At 46.5% G+C, this 13,486-nt stretch overlaps 1 protein-coding gene across 7 annotated transcripts in view; it reads left to right on the top strand.

Moving 5' to 3' along the window:
- Window positions 1-4,675: 4,675 nt before the first annotated feature.
- BEND7 (BEN domain containing 7) overlaps window positions 4,676-13,486 on the top strand; it is a 73,263-nt gene continuing 64,452 nt past the window's right edge. For 5 of the 7 annotated variants that reach the window (XM_069458729.1, XM_069458728.1, XM_069458731.1 and 2 more), the window contains exons 1-2: window positions 4,676-4,958; window positions 7,199-7,282. In XM_069458729.1, the coding sequence (XP_069314830.1) occupies window positions 4,898-4,958; window positions 7,199-7,282 (145 nt within the window). In that variant the 5' untranslated portion in view covers window positions 4,676-4,897. The remainder of the gene's footprint in view (window positions 4,959-7,198; window positions 7,283-13,486) is intronic. The other 2 variants (XM_069458732.1, XM_069458733.1) reach the window with 2 other exon arrangements.

Below are 13,486 nucleotides of genomic sequence, written 5' to 3'. Positions count from 1 at the left end.
TTAATGCGTCATATTTAAGAGTCAGGAAACCAACATGCCATTCATTCTAGTTTCACTGAAACACGGTCTTGTGAAAACTGACTTTTCTATTTACAAAATTGGAATATTAATATATGCCAACTTCATAGAGCAATTAAGAGAATTAGATCATGTATAAATATCCTTGAGTTCCTATAAGAGAAGGCTCATATAAATATAAGGTAATATTATTTGTGGAGCATTCCAAATCTCATTTTCACTTATGTCATCTCTTATAAATACTGCCTCCTTTCTCTTAAATTACAATTACTAAAGTAAATGAAGTAGATGAGTGTGGAAACTTGGGTTAGGCCAGCAACAATACAGAAATAGAGGCTCAAAGTAGGGCTATTCTTTCCATGACCCTTCTGATGGGTGATTGTCCTAACACTGAAAAGAGAATATTTATACTTAGTAAATCTTCCTGAAGGATTCCCAGAATCTACTTAGTGACAGGATATTCAATTCCAGAGAATCCAATCAAAGATTATAAAAAGCCTCAAGCCTAATGATGCCATTCTATTCATCTCCTTTTTGAGGGTTATTAATAAAACATTTAAACAATAATCCAGTTGTAGTCCTATCTATGTACATAGCATGGTTCAAATAATAAAGTTCCTCTAAATCCGAGCTGTCCAAGGTGGTCACCACTTACTACATGCATTATAGCACTTGAAATCTGGCTAGTTTGAATTGGTTTGTCCTTTAAATGTAAAATACATACCAGTTTCGAAACTACAAAAAAAAAAAAGAATGTAAACTATCTCAATAATATTCTTTTATTGATTACATGTCAAAATGATAATATTTTTAATGTGTTCAGTTAAATAAGATAAATTATTAAAATGAATTTAATCTGTTTATTTTTACTTTTTTTCAATGTGGCTAATAGAAAAGTTTAAATCACATATATGGCTTGTATTGTATTTCTATTGAAAAGCAGAGCGCTAAATAAAGATGAAACTTCATAATGCTATTCCTCTCAGGATAGAGTTTTCAGAAAGACCACTTTAAGAATGAATTAGGGTTAAGGTTATTTAATGTTTTCTGGCCAAATTACCTGTCTTGGTCAAAGATTAAGACCTACATTTAATCTTTATATAATCAACTGGATTTTAGAATGGTCACATAATAAGATGTTTGGTCTGCATGATGTCATTGAATATTTGACCAGTTTTCCCTGAGCTCTAGTAACATGTAGACTTGTGCTTCTGAACTTTGGAGGGTTTTGAAATATGAGGCAGAGAAATTACTTTTTTTTTTTTTTTTTGAGACAGAGTCTTACTCTGTCGCCCTGGCTAGAGTGCAGTGGCATCAGCATAGCTGACTGCAACCTCCTGGGCTCAAGTGATCCTTCTGCCTCAGCCTCTCAAGTAGCTGGGACTACAGGCAGACACCACATCACCTGGCTAGTTTTTCTGTTTCTTGTAGAAACAAGGTCTTGTTCTTACTCAGGCTGAGAAATTGCTTTAGTGGATCTCCTGGAGAACATTCCAGGACACCCAAACACAAATGCTCTATTTGAACAGAAACAGTACTGCTATGGACTTAATTTTGTCCCCTCCCCATATTTATATGTTCAAGCCCTAACCCCTAATATGACTGTATTTGGAAATCACACATTTAATAGGAGGCAAATAAGGTTAGAAGAGGTCATAAGGGTGGGGCCCTAATCAAATAGGATTGGTAGCCTTATAAAAATAGGGAGAGGGAAGAGAGGGGGGACAGAGAGAGAGAGAGAGACATCTTTATGCCATGTGAGGACACAGCAAGAAGGTGGCCCTTTGCAAGCTAGGAAAAGAGCCCTCACCAGAAACTGACTCTGCCAGACCTTAACTCTAGAACAGTGAAAAAATAAATTTCTGTTGTTTAAGCCGCCCAGTCTAGAGTGTTTTGTTAAGGCAGCCCAAGCCAACTAATACACTAGGCCCTCTTATCCATGGTTTCAGTTACCCCCGGTCAAGTGAGATCCGAAAATACTAAATTAAAAATTCCAGAAATAAACAATTTGTAAGTTTTAAGTTGCACACCACTCTGAGTAGCATGATGACATCTTGCTCTGTCTAGCTTCATCTCACCCGGGATGTGAATTATTCCTTTGTCCAGCGTATCTACACTGTCTAGGCTACCTGCCCATTAGTCACTTTGTAGTCATCTTGGTTATCAGAACAAAAAAAACCGTAGTATTATATAGGATTTGGTACTATCCCCAGTTTCAGGCATCCACTGGGGGTCTTGGAACATATGCCCTGAGGATAAGGGGGGACTACTGTACAGACACCTACCACTTAAAGCAATCTCATTTTAATGAAATATTATAATTAATCTTAATGTTAATTGTGGATATATGCTTTTTATTAGATAAGGGCATGTTGATTCGTACAAAGTAGAGAGTAAATATATATTGATTTTCTCTAAAAGTTATAGGACAGGCCTAGCCTGCGTCCCCTGCACACCATCTTTGGACGGCCAGGTAAAAAGTTTCAAGGAAAAATGACTATTATTTTAAAATATTGTGACTTGGACGTACTTTATTCTTAGCTATATCAAAAATATTCTCTTCAGTAAATGGAAGTCACATCCCCACTTGAACCGAAAATGCTAAGTTGTTAATATCTTCCCCAGGGATTTGCTTCTTGAGCTGACACCTTCACTGATTTCATCATAGTTTAAGCATAATAAAACCTCATTTTCTGCTCCAAGGCATGAACAACTTTCAAAGTTCTTTAATCAGCGTAGTACTCGGCCCTTATGGTTTTGGGAATAACATTTTAAAAAGTATTACAAAAAAAAGAAGGAATGGGTACCCAGCCTGGGGAACAAAATAGTATGCTTTTTTTCTTTAAAAACATCCAAAACATCTTCGGGGTTTTATGCCTGGATTTAAAGAGAGGGGCGGAGGTGTGGGTGGAGATGGAAGAAATCCAAATACGGTAGTTGCTTTCATTATTGTTAAAACCTCTAATCCCTTATACCACCTCTTAGAGTTCCAGGGGTCTAAGAACTCCAAGAAATCTATACCAAATTTTACTTGTCCCATACTTATTTTTTGTAAAAAGGACCCTGAGCTTCGGAACATCATCTCAAAGAAGACAGTGACCAAAAAGGTTAAAAGTTTTTGGTTATGGGTTTGTTTTACTGAACTGAAGGAACTGTTCTCCCTCCCCCCATGCAGGCCGGGTTTGCTGCACACCATGGAAGACTTCGGGATGGGTACCCACTCCTGCTGTCCTGCCTGGCGTGTCGGTTACCCTGTCCTTTGCTTTTGTTTCTGGCTGTAGGTTTATGCTAGCTGCCTCCAACCCCCACTGCCTTGGCAGTTGTCCCACTCTGTATGTCCCTGTTAAATAAGAGTGGCCCTTGAGTGGCTGTCTCCTCGTTTGGGTGGGACCCACGGTGGAACTCACCCCACTCACCAACATACCCTTTTCCGTCTTCTCTCTCTGCCCTTTTGGGGCCACCAGAATTCGCCCCAGTGCTGGATGGGTGAGCCCACCTCCTTACCCTTTCGCATTTGGGTTTGGCGGCGGTACTTTTAAGCATGTCACATCACGTTCCTGCACTGCCGTTCCCAGATGGTGTAAAATTCTTTTCCTTTCCCGCTCGAAATATGTTGTGAAAAAGAAATGATGCCTGTAGTGCGCTCTCTGCTTCCCTGAGAAGAATATTACAAAAAAACTAATAACAGCCTTCTGTTTAGGGCAATTATTTCGACATATTCCCTCCAGCGTCAGAGGCCCCTGCACCTGCCTTGACCTCGGCCTCCCTAGGAGTCCCCAAAGCCACCAAGCCCCCTCACCCCTGCCACCCTCTCGGAGCCCATGTCCCAAGTGCTCTGCTTGAGTGCAACTCGGGCTCTTCCTACAGTCCTGGGATGGGGGAAGGAATTGAAGCTCACTCTTCTCTGTACTCTTCTCAACAATGAATTCTAAAATCTCTTTTCATGTCTTGCAGAGCGCACATGGGTAAGTTTTTTCCTCAAAAAACTTGCCTACAATCGGTGAGTCTGGCCCTGGCGGCATCCCAGAGCCGGGGGCAGGCAGGGGGCCGGCCAGGGAGGGTCCGCGGCCCCCCGGACTGTTCCCAGCGCGGAGCTCGGCCCCGGCGGCGGCGCGGGGAGGCCGGCGAGCGGCTGTGCGAGCGGAGGCCCGGGCGGCAGCGCCGGCGTCCCCGGGGGCGGGCGGCCGGGCCGGGGCGCTGCGCCGCGGCCTCCGCGCCTCCTCGGGGCGCCGCGCGGCCAGGCCGGCGGCGGCGGCGGCGGCCCCCGGGGATGGCGACGGCCCCGCTCCGCCAGCAGGTGGCCCCGGGGTCCCGGCGGCACCGCCCCCTCCGCCGGCGCCCCTCCTCCCGCGGGGGCGGTCAGCGCCCCGGCCGGCTCCGCGCCCGCCACCGCCGCCGCCCTCCCCTTGGCCCGCCCGCCCACCGGCCGCCGCGTCCCCCGGGCCGCCGCCGCGCCGCGTCCGCAGGCTGAGCCCAGGCGGGCCGCGACGAGCGCCTAGGGCGCCGGCAGCCCCGACCGCGCCGCCGCCGCCGCCGCCGCCGCGCCCCCGCCCGGCCCGCTCCCAGCGGAAAGTTGGGCTGCGGCGGGCGGCGCTGGGAGGGAGCCAGCCGGCATGAGCGGGGCCCGGGGGGGCGCCTAGGGCTCCGGGGGCGGCGCCGCGCGGGGGCAACTTCGCCCGGGAGCCCGCGCCGCCGGGCCCCGCGCCTGCAGCCCCCGAGCGGCTCGCGGTGGTTCCTCCCGTCCCGCGGCCTCCCCCCGCCCAGGCGAGACGCGGACCTTGGTCCCGGCGGCTCCGCGGCGGTGACACGAGCCCGCGCCGCCGCCGCCTCAGCCCCGTCGCCGCAGCCCCCGCCGCCGCCGCCGCCGCCTTCCCGCACCATGGAGTTCTCCGAGAGGAAAAGAAGCAGGAAATCCCAGAGCTTCAAACTGGTGAGCCGAGGTAAGCGGCCGGCGGGGGCGGCGGGAGGAAGGACCGGGCGCCGCGCCCTCGGCCCCGCGCCCCGGCCGCCCGTGGGGGGCCACGCCGGGGGGCGCGCCCTCCCGGACCCCCGGTGTTCCCGGGCGGGGAGGCCCGCGGCCGCGCACGCCGGGCGCGGGGAAAGTTGTGCGGGGGGAGGAAGGCTGTTATTTAACGTAAACAAGTCGGAGGGCACCTCAGGAAATTGGCAAACAATGACAGTGGGGGGCCCGAGCCCTCCTTGGGGTGCCACCGGGCCGGGCTGGGGTGGCCGCGCACCGCCTGGCCGTCAGGCCGAGCGTGGACCATCGCACCAATGATTCGTTGTTTTTGTTTTGGGTTTTTTTTTTTTTCCCCCAAAGAGAAGGGAGAAAGAGATAATCGTTGTTGTTCATTTTAAGAAGGAGAAAGAAGCTCATTAGGTGTCCAAGCCCAAAGCAGGATTGTTGACATCCAACATCTTTTCTAGCTGGCTGGTTTGGGTTAGAAAGGTGTTTGAGGCTAGATCACACAGCAGTCAGATAAGTACCATTTTTTGAAAAAAAAAAAAAAAAAAAAAAAAAATCCAGCTAGTTCTTGACGATTTAACAGGTGTACGCCACACTCTCTGGGCTTTTATTTTGCCAGGGGAGGGGAAAGTTGAATACGGTCTTGTCTGTCTGTGTTCAATTGCTTATTCTGTGTCTTCCGGATTTGACTTTTGAAAAAATGAGAACTCAAGGTAATTAAGAGCAGTCGTGCAAATATGTCAAAATGCATTGTGTCACCTTAAATTAGGGGTAGGTGACTTTTATTCATGGTAGTGTCACAAGTCCTAATACTGAGTTTAGACCCACTCTGTTTAAATGTCGTCTGTGAGTCAACTTGAGGTCAAAGCCAAACCACAGAACCTGTCCACTTTTCCCGTTTTATCTAGCATTGGCATCAGAGTAGAGAACAACACCACCTTTTCAACACCCTGCAGAAGTCACATGTAAACTGGTGAAAATTAGAGAGCAATTGCACGTAATCGAGTTTTTCAAACTAAGCTAGTAAGCTGCGATGTGGATTTGGTGGTCTGACGATGGTTTGATTCTAGACATTTTGAAGGTCTACACTTATCTGCTTTCTGTAATTTAGTTTGGATACCATTTAATCAAAGAGGCCTGGAACAGTTTTACATACTCAAGATATTTGGCTCTTCCCTCTTTCTGCGTAAACTTTTTTGCACATCCACGTTGATCACTCAGTTATTTGTACTTTTAAAGTCTCTCCCTGGGTGACTGCCATGTTGGTGCTATCTGATTCATTCAGGAACGTAGGCTGCTTTCTTATTTATGACCTCAGAGAACTTACTACTTTATCTGAAAAGTGAGAGTAGTTCTGTCGACATTGCCCTGTGAGGTCTAAGGCCAAAAGAAGGGAATAGCTGTTAAGAAGGAACCTCTGTTTTCATACCTAGGTGATCCTAGTTTTCAGAAATAGAAAATTGTCAAAGCACAGTAGCTTCCATAGAGAAGCTTATGGACCATTGTATTTTAAACTTTGACTGACATAGCAAGTTTTTCCTTTTCTTTTTTTTTAAATTATGGCTCTGATTCTTCTTTCTGCTCTGCAGGTGCATTTTTAGAAAATAAACTATTGCATATTAAATAAAGTGCCGTGGCTGAATGCAAAAGAGTCACTTGTGTGCAAGATGAAAATCTTGCTTTCCTGTCCAAATTATACCATAGTGGAAATAACAAATCAGTATTTTTTCATGTGTGCTTGCCTTTAAACTACTTAAAGGCTGAGATTTTTCTGGGTAAACTGAGATAGCTAGAGTGCTGGCTAACTCTAAAGCTAAGGCATATTATTGATACGCTGATGAAAATGAGTTGCAGAGGTAAATTTGGAAACCTCCTCTCGTCTATGATTGGACAAGATTTTTCTTTTCCCTACAAACATACTTGCCATCTCAAAGAAAAGGACTGAATAATTGGCATCTGTGGGCACAATCTACCGTGAAAACTGTGTGATCAAGCAAAGCTGTTTTTTAAAGTCAAAGTCGTAACTTCAAGTTGGTGTACTTCAGAGTAAGCAAAGTTTTAGAGATTATTGACTACAAATTCTGTGAATAACTGAGTTCCCAAAAAGTAAATTATAGATTATACATTTTATATAGAATGCAATTCTAGTGTTTATTGCTCATTCCTATCTGGGGGTCGTTAGAATTCTAATTTTTTGTTGTTTTCTCATGCCAGATTATCACCATGAGGTATATAAGGTCTCAGAATTCAGCAACGATGTTAATGGGGAGGCCAAAGAGACACAAGCCATTTTTTTAGGTAGGTTCCTATGTCAATTAATTTCTCAGCAAAAACAGCGTGGCCATTTGCAATTAGGGAAAAGGACAAAAAAAAAAAAAAGATTTTGCAAGAACGGGAAATGTCTGCCATTGCTTAATGTATGACATTCTTTTCAAGACCTTTTATTTTACAGATTGCCAATATATCCCTTATTAACATTGCTAAAAGTTGTAATTTCAGACATAAATGTTTATTAGTGTCTACACACAGTGCTAATTATCACTCACTCACAGAGCCAGATGCTGACTGGGCAGTTTTGTCGCTCCGCTCACCCCATTTACATTGCATATTCGCTGGCATGCTTCACTGGCAATAGTTTGTGTAATTGGGGTATTACATCTTTGACATCTGGATAACAGAAATTCAATTTCCAGGAAGCTGCTATTTGTTTGGTTTTGCTTCTGCCTTGGGTGGGATAGAGGATTAATGTGCTGTCTTATTATAATGTCCCTTCACCTCTGTGGCCTGGTTGCTAATCCTGCCATGACAAAATTAAATTAAATCTACAGTCAAAAAGCGTAAGGAAAATAAAAGTGTGATTGTCTGCCTAACTACTTCTTGCTAGTGCTCGTGATCATTGAGCAGCTCCTCGTTTTTCTGGCTTTGTGTTCCTTTCACACCGATATTTTGGGGCGAGGGGAATGGCCATGCTTTCCTTTTGCCGTCCTGGTTCCCAGCTCACGTCGGGGACAGCAGAGCCAAAGCAGCGTCTCCGAAACCTTCCGACAAGCGTAGTTTCACGGTGGATGGGTGGGTAGCCACAGACGTTGCCGCCCTTTCCGTGTGTCATGTTGGTACAAATACTGTACAGGAAGGATGAGTCAAAAATGAAAGCCTAATCCATTGAGAACTTTGCCTTCAAGAGTGGAGTACTGGTAAAGTCAGTGTGGAGAGTAGATGGCGGCATTTGGCTTCAGCTTTGCCCATCCCGGGCACCTCTGCAACCCTAGCTGGTAGGGGGAGGGCCGGGTGCTGCACAACAGAGAGGCAGAACACGAGAGGAAGTAAGGGCCAGAATTGCCCCGTCGCAGAGACTTCAGGTAGCAGCACTGCTGCCCAGACCCGGTGTGGGTCGTTTTTCAAATTAAAACATCTGAAAGCAGAGGGTATATAGTCCGCTCTCATCAGGGTCTCTCTGTTTTGCTTGAGGGAGAGAAAGGGTGGGTTGCACAGGACTGGGAAGAAACCAAATGCGTACTCAAAGAGGTAAAACAGGAGGGAAATATCAGCATTTCTTACACGAACAATCCTTGAAGGCTCATGGATCTTTCCACCAAGGGAGAGAATATCACCGAGGCAAGCGCTGCTCCCAGCACCTGCTTACTGTTAAGAGAACTACAAGCCAGAAGGTTAATAATCAAGTGAAATGCTGTGGCCCAGAGAGAGCATATTCTGGGATTGCACTCTTTTTAGTTTCCTAAGCTTAATCAGTTGGAATTCTGTATTTTCAGTTTTCTGAACTTGGTCATTTGGAATTCTGTATCTGGGCGCCACTCGTTATAGCCATTTGAAATCAAGAATTTGCCCTTTAGTGGAAAAGGCACACTTGCCATACAAATGGAACATCGTGTCCTTGATTCAGTTCTCCAGCGAGGCAGGCTTTCCCCTCTGTCTGCTGTGCACTTGGAAAGTGGGAAGGATGCGTTGAAGACAGTGAACTTTGAGGATGACAGAGGGGACGCAGAAGAACAGGAGGGGGCTGGAGCTCAGGATTCAGTGAAATGGGCGCTCTCGAAGGTGGCAGGCATTGGGGCTTTCCTTTTTCCCCTCCAGGTGGAAGAAGATACTAGAAAACCACTGAAATACCAGGCCTGGGATACGCTTTCAGAATGGTTGGTTAAGGTGGCCTTGAGCATCAAGAGACAGAAGACCGCACCGCCCGGGAGTGTGCCGGGGGGGGGGGGGGGGGGGGGGTATTTCTCAGCCTTTTGCTTATTCTAGGGACAGTCCGATATGGTGGGTTCCCAAAGAACATTTTTATTTTGTGGTCTCCAGGTCACTTAAAAAAAAACGGTAGAAGTGATTATACAAACATGATTTCTAGAACAAATGGGAATAGTTACTGATGAAAATAAGAACTTTTTTTAATATAACAGTGTTATATTAATAGTTACTCTTCTCAAAACATAGATTTAAATGATATTTATTTTGTAAATTGCTAGTCTATCCATAATATACTACTTCTTATGATGTAGAATCCTTTGTGAAGCTCATGAGGCCAGGAGTTTCATATCAAAATAGAAGAACTATGTCACCTGTCACCCATAAGGAAGTACTAACACATGGTCCTGAGGATGTTATATAGGATTTTCTATATTCAAACATATATGTTATCTTTGATACTATCTGCAAATATAAGATTAAAGTTTATGACCTGGGTGGAAAGAGAGTATTCCAGAATTTGGTGGAGGTTCCCACATCAAATCTATTTCTCTGGATTATTTTTAGGCTGTTAACTCTTGTAGCACATCCAACATGATAGGGCAGTGCAGTAGTGTGAGTGGCTTGGCTGAGTGCTTTGGGAATTCCTCAGACATTTTTAATTTGATAATAGGGTCAAAAGAGGTTGCTTTAGCCTGTGGACGTTGACTTTCTGAAGCTGGCTGAGATGGGACTACAATAAAAATTTGAGCACTGTTTAGAGGAAAACAATTCATTTTAATCAATTCAACGAGTGTCATTGTGAGAAAATGCTATGAACTCAGCATTTTTCTAGAACGAGAGTAAGGTCAGGGATAGTGACAGAAATGAATGGGACAGGGACCCTGCTCTCAAGAATAAAAGCCCAGTTGTTGAGGAGATAGGCAATGGTTAGGGAGCAGTATTCAGCAATCAGAGCCAGGCACGGTGGCTCACACCTGTAATCCCAGCACTTTGGGAGGCCAAGGCAGAGGATCATTTGAGGCCAGGAATTTGAGACCAGCCTGAGCAACATAGCAAGACCCCATCTCCACAAAAACTTTTTAAAAAGAATCAGCAATCATAACAGCTACAGTTGTTTGAGCACTAACTGTGTGCAAGACACTGAGTTGAGTACTTTGCTCCTCACAGCAAATCTGTATGAACTATTATCATCCCCATTTTGTAGATGAGTCTAGAGACGTTAAGGTAACCTACCAAAGGTCTCCTAAGTAGCAAGTGCCACACAGGTGGGGTTTTAATGCTGGTCTGCCCCATGGAACACCCCACTGTATTGCCTCTCTGTCTGAACAGTAATTAAATGGCAGATGTGAATGATCAGGGCAACAGCAGATGCAGAGTTGGAAGAGGAGAGTGGAGGGCTCTGCCAAGCCTCCAGACCTTGAACTATGGGAAAGATTTGCAAAGGCAGAGGGGAGTTGGAGAAGATTCTAGGTGGGCAGAACAATAAGTATTATAATGAGACTTTGAGTGTTGCATTTTATAGTTTAGAAAGTGCTTTCATGGCTGTTTTTTCAGGATTCTTACAGTATACCTGTGAGGTAGGTAGAGCACACATTATTATTCTCATGATAATAGGAACCGAAGCTCTGAGTTAGGTGACTTGCTTGTGAATAGCAGAAGCTGCAGTGAACCCAGGTCACCTGTCACAGATCTTTCCCCTGTGCCGTGTTGAGCCAGGCTAAGTCAAGGCACATCGAGGAGACCTTAGCTGGTAGCAGGGCGCTTTTAGAGAATATTTTAACGAGGCAATTTATTCATAACAATAGTTAATACATATATTAGATGGAGTCTCTTTGTACGCATTGAATTTGGGTTTAGATTTTCTATCATAATATATTCATTCGAAACATGTTTATTTTTCAGGTGTTCAGACTCATTCATTTATTCCTTCAACACATATTTGTCGAGTTCCAATTACATATGTGCCAAGCCCTGTTCTAGTGACTCTTCAATATTCAGCTCAGTGAGACAACTCTCAGGAGACGAAGCGCACTGCGTGGTAGCCCTGCCAGTCGGGCAGGGTGGAGATCTCTGAATTTTTGAATCTCTCTTCAGTGGCTTTCTTGATGGCAGCTGTCCCCACTAGGGCCCCCAGAATCTCCCCAAAGAGGACTGACACTTTTACAAGTTAGGGCATCAGTCCCCAGCCACAATGTAGTTCTCCTCCCTGGAGAAATGGGCAGGTCTGTGTGTAAAATAGGGGGTAGGGGGGTCTTCACCTAGAGTCAAGTGCCTGGGTCCCACCCAAGCTCTTATTTTGTCTCAAGGGGCCGGGAGCTGGGCCCCTCCTCCCAAACGGAAGGAGGCTCTGCCATGTTGCCATAGCTGTGGCAGGAGTTCCAAGAGTGAGACGCACCCTCGGATAAAATGAAGGACCAAGAAGGCAAGAGAGAGGAAAAGAAGAACCCCAAAATCCCATTGTTCGGAAGGACGTGCTTCACCTCTGTTCCTCCTCCCAGGAGCTCCACCCTCAGCCCCTGGCCACTCTATGTCCTTGTGTCCCTGTCCTCTTTCACAGAAGTTCTCCCCTTTTTTGGTGGTGGAGTAAAGGAGACAGAAACTGGGAGTGTCTCTTAGGGCTAGGAATGTGGCCAGTGATAGTAGGTGTCACTTACCCAGAGCTTGCTGTGTGCCAGGCACTATGCAAGGACTTTGTACATGTTATCCCTTTAATTGTCCCAAGAAAGGTGTTGTTATTCCCTCTTCACGGGTGGAGCATTTGAGGAGTTGATAGAGTTACTCGGTGGCAGCGCCAGGATGCGAGCCAGGGTCTGCCTGTGCCCAGAACCGTGCCCTTAGCCACGTGACATGCTCTGTTCACATGTACTCCCGTGTGGAACCTCAGCGTGTCCAGCAGATCAAAGGGGAGCAGAGCTGCTTGAAGAACCGTCGAGAAGACCCGGAGTGTCTCAGGTGCCCTCCGCATTCCTCTGCGGGCCTCAGCAGAACGTGCGGGTGTCTTTATTTAAAAACGCCTGGCCTAAATGGTCTCTGAAGTTTCATACAGCACCCAAAATATGTCCAGTTACATGATGGGTCCAGAAAAATGCCTTCAAAAATAACTTCAAGCAAAGTCAAAGTTTAGAAAGCCTCTCGAGTCTTCTTTAAATATATGTGCACATAAAAATGAGTTTCAGTAGCTGTGGATGCAAACTTAAGTCGTTTTTACAAATTACTTGTTGCCTAAAGTTTCGGAGGCATTTGCAGTTAGGCCATCTAAGCGCTTTCATCATGTAGTTACTATTATAGCTACACCAGGAGGTCGGGGTTGTATCTGTCTCATGTTTTACAAGTGGGAAGCTGAGCTCAAGAGATGAAAGTGATTTGCCCACAGCCACGCCCTGATCAGTGGTGACCGCAACTTTCAAATCAGGTCTTCTGACATCGATTCTGAGCTCCTCACTTTGTCAGTGCTGCCTCAAGCCCTGGCCTCACGCCTGCCAGTCTGACCACGTGGGCTGGTCTCAATGCGCACCTCCTCTTCCTCTCCCCCGCACAGAGACCTCAGCTGCCTTCTCGAGGATACTCCAGTCAAGTTTAAATCCCTTCACTCAGGGTTCGCTATCCACAGTCCCACCCTCCCAAGTCTGTATCTGCCTGTCTGCGACTTTCATGTAACCTCCGTCCCTTGAAGCAGCAAAGCAGGACATCCAGGTGTGAAGGGGGCTCCCAGGGAGAAGGAAACAGGTGGACAGGAGCTTCAACCCGGGAAAGCCTGGAACCCACAGGGGGAGAAAGGGGCTAAGTTCTGTTACCGTGTCCTGCGTGCCAAGCACTTGCTGTGCTTTATGCCGTTTAACCTCACACCAGCTCTGAGAAGGTTTTCTACTTTTAGATGAGACAAAATGAGCCTTTAGAAATGTTACTTTGCCTGAGGTCGCAGAGCCAGCGGACAAGGACCTGGATTTGGACATGGTCTGGCCACGGCTTTGCCGCACCACCTCGGAGGGAGTGAGGTCTCATTCTGCTGCTCCTCCCGTTCACTCTGTTTCTGGGCTCCCTCTCGCCCTCCCTGAAGACACGTGCCTGTGGCAGACTGTCCCATCATCCCTCGTCCTCTCTGCCCTTTCACCATACCAGTCTCCCGCTGCGTCTCACCCCCTGTCCAGACTCCTCCTGGTAAAGTCCTGTCTCTCCTACTGCTTTTTAAAGCCCAGTTCAAATATTACCGCAGCCCGTAAGCCTTTTCAGTGTGTATAGCTTAGTGAAGAGGCGTCCGATTTAGAGTAAGAAAACCTTGCTTTGAGTCTCGGGCTGGAG

Source organism: Eulemur rufifrons, chromosome 25, assembly GCF_041146395.1.
Source record: "Eulemur rufifrons isolate Redbay chromosome 25, OSU_ERuf_1, whole genome shotgun sequence".
In the NCBI taxonomy this organism is placed as follows: domain Eukaryota; kingdom Metazoa; phylum Chordata; class Mammalia; order Primates; family Lemuridae; genus Eulemur; species Eulemur rufifrons.
This window is presented reverse-complemented; position numbering and strand designations above follow the sequence as displayed.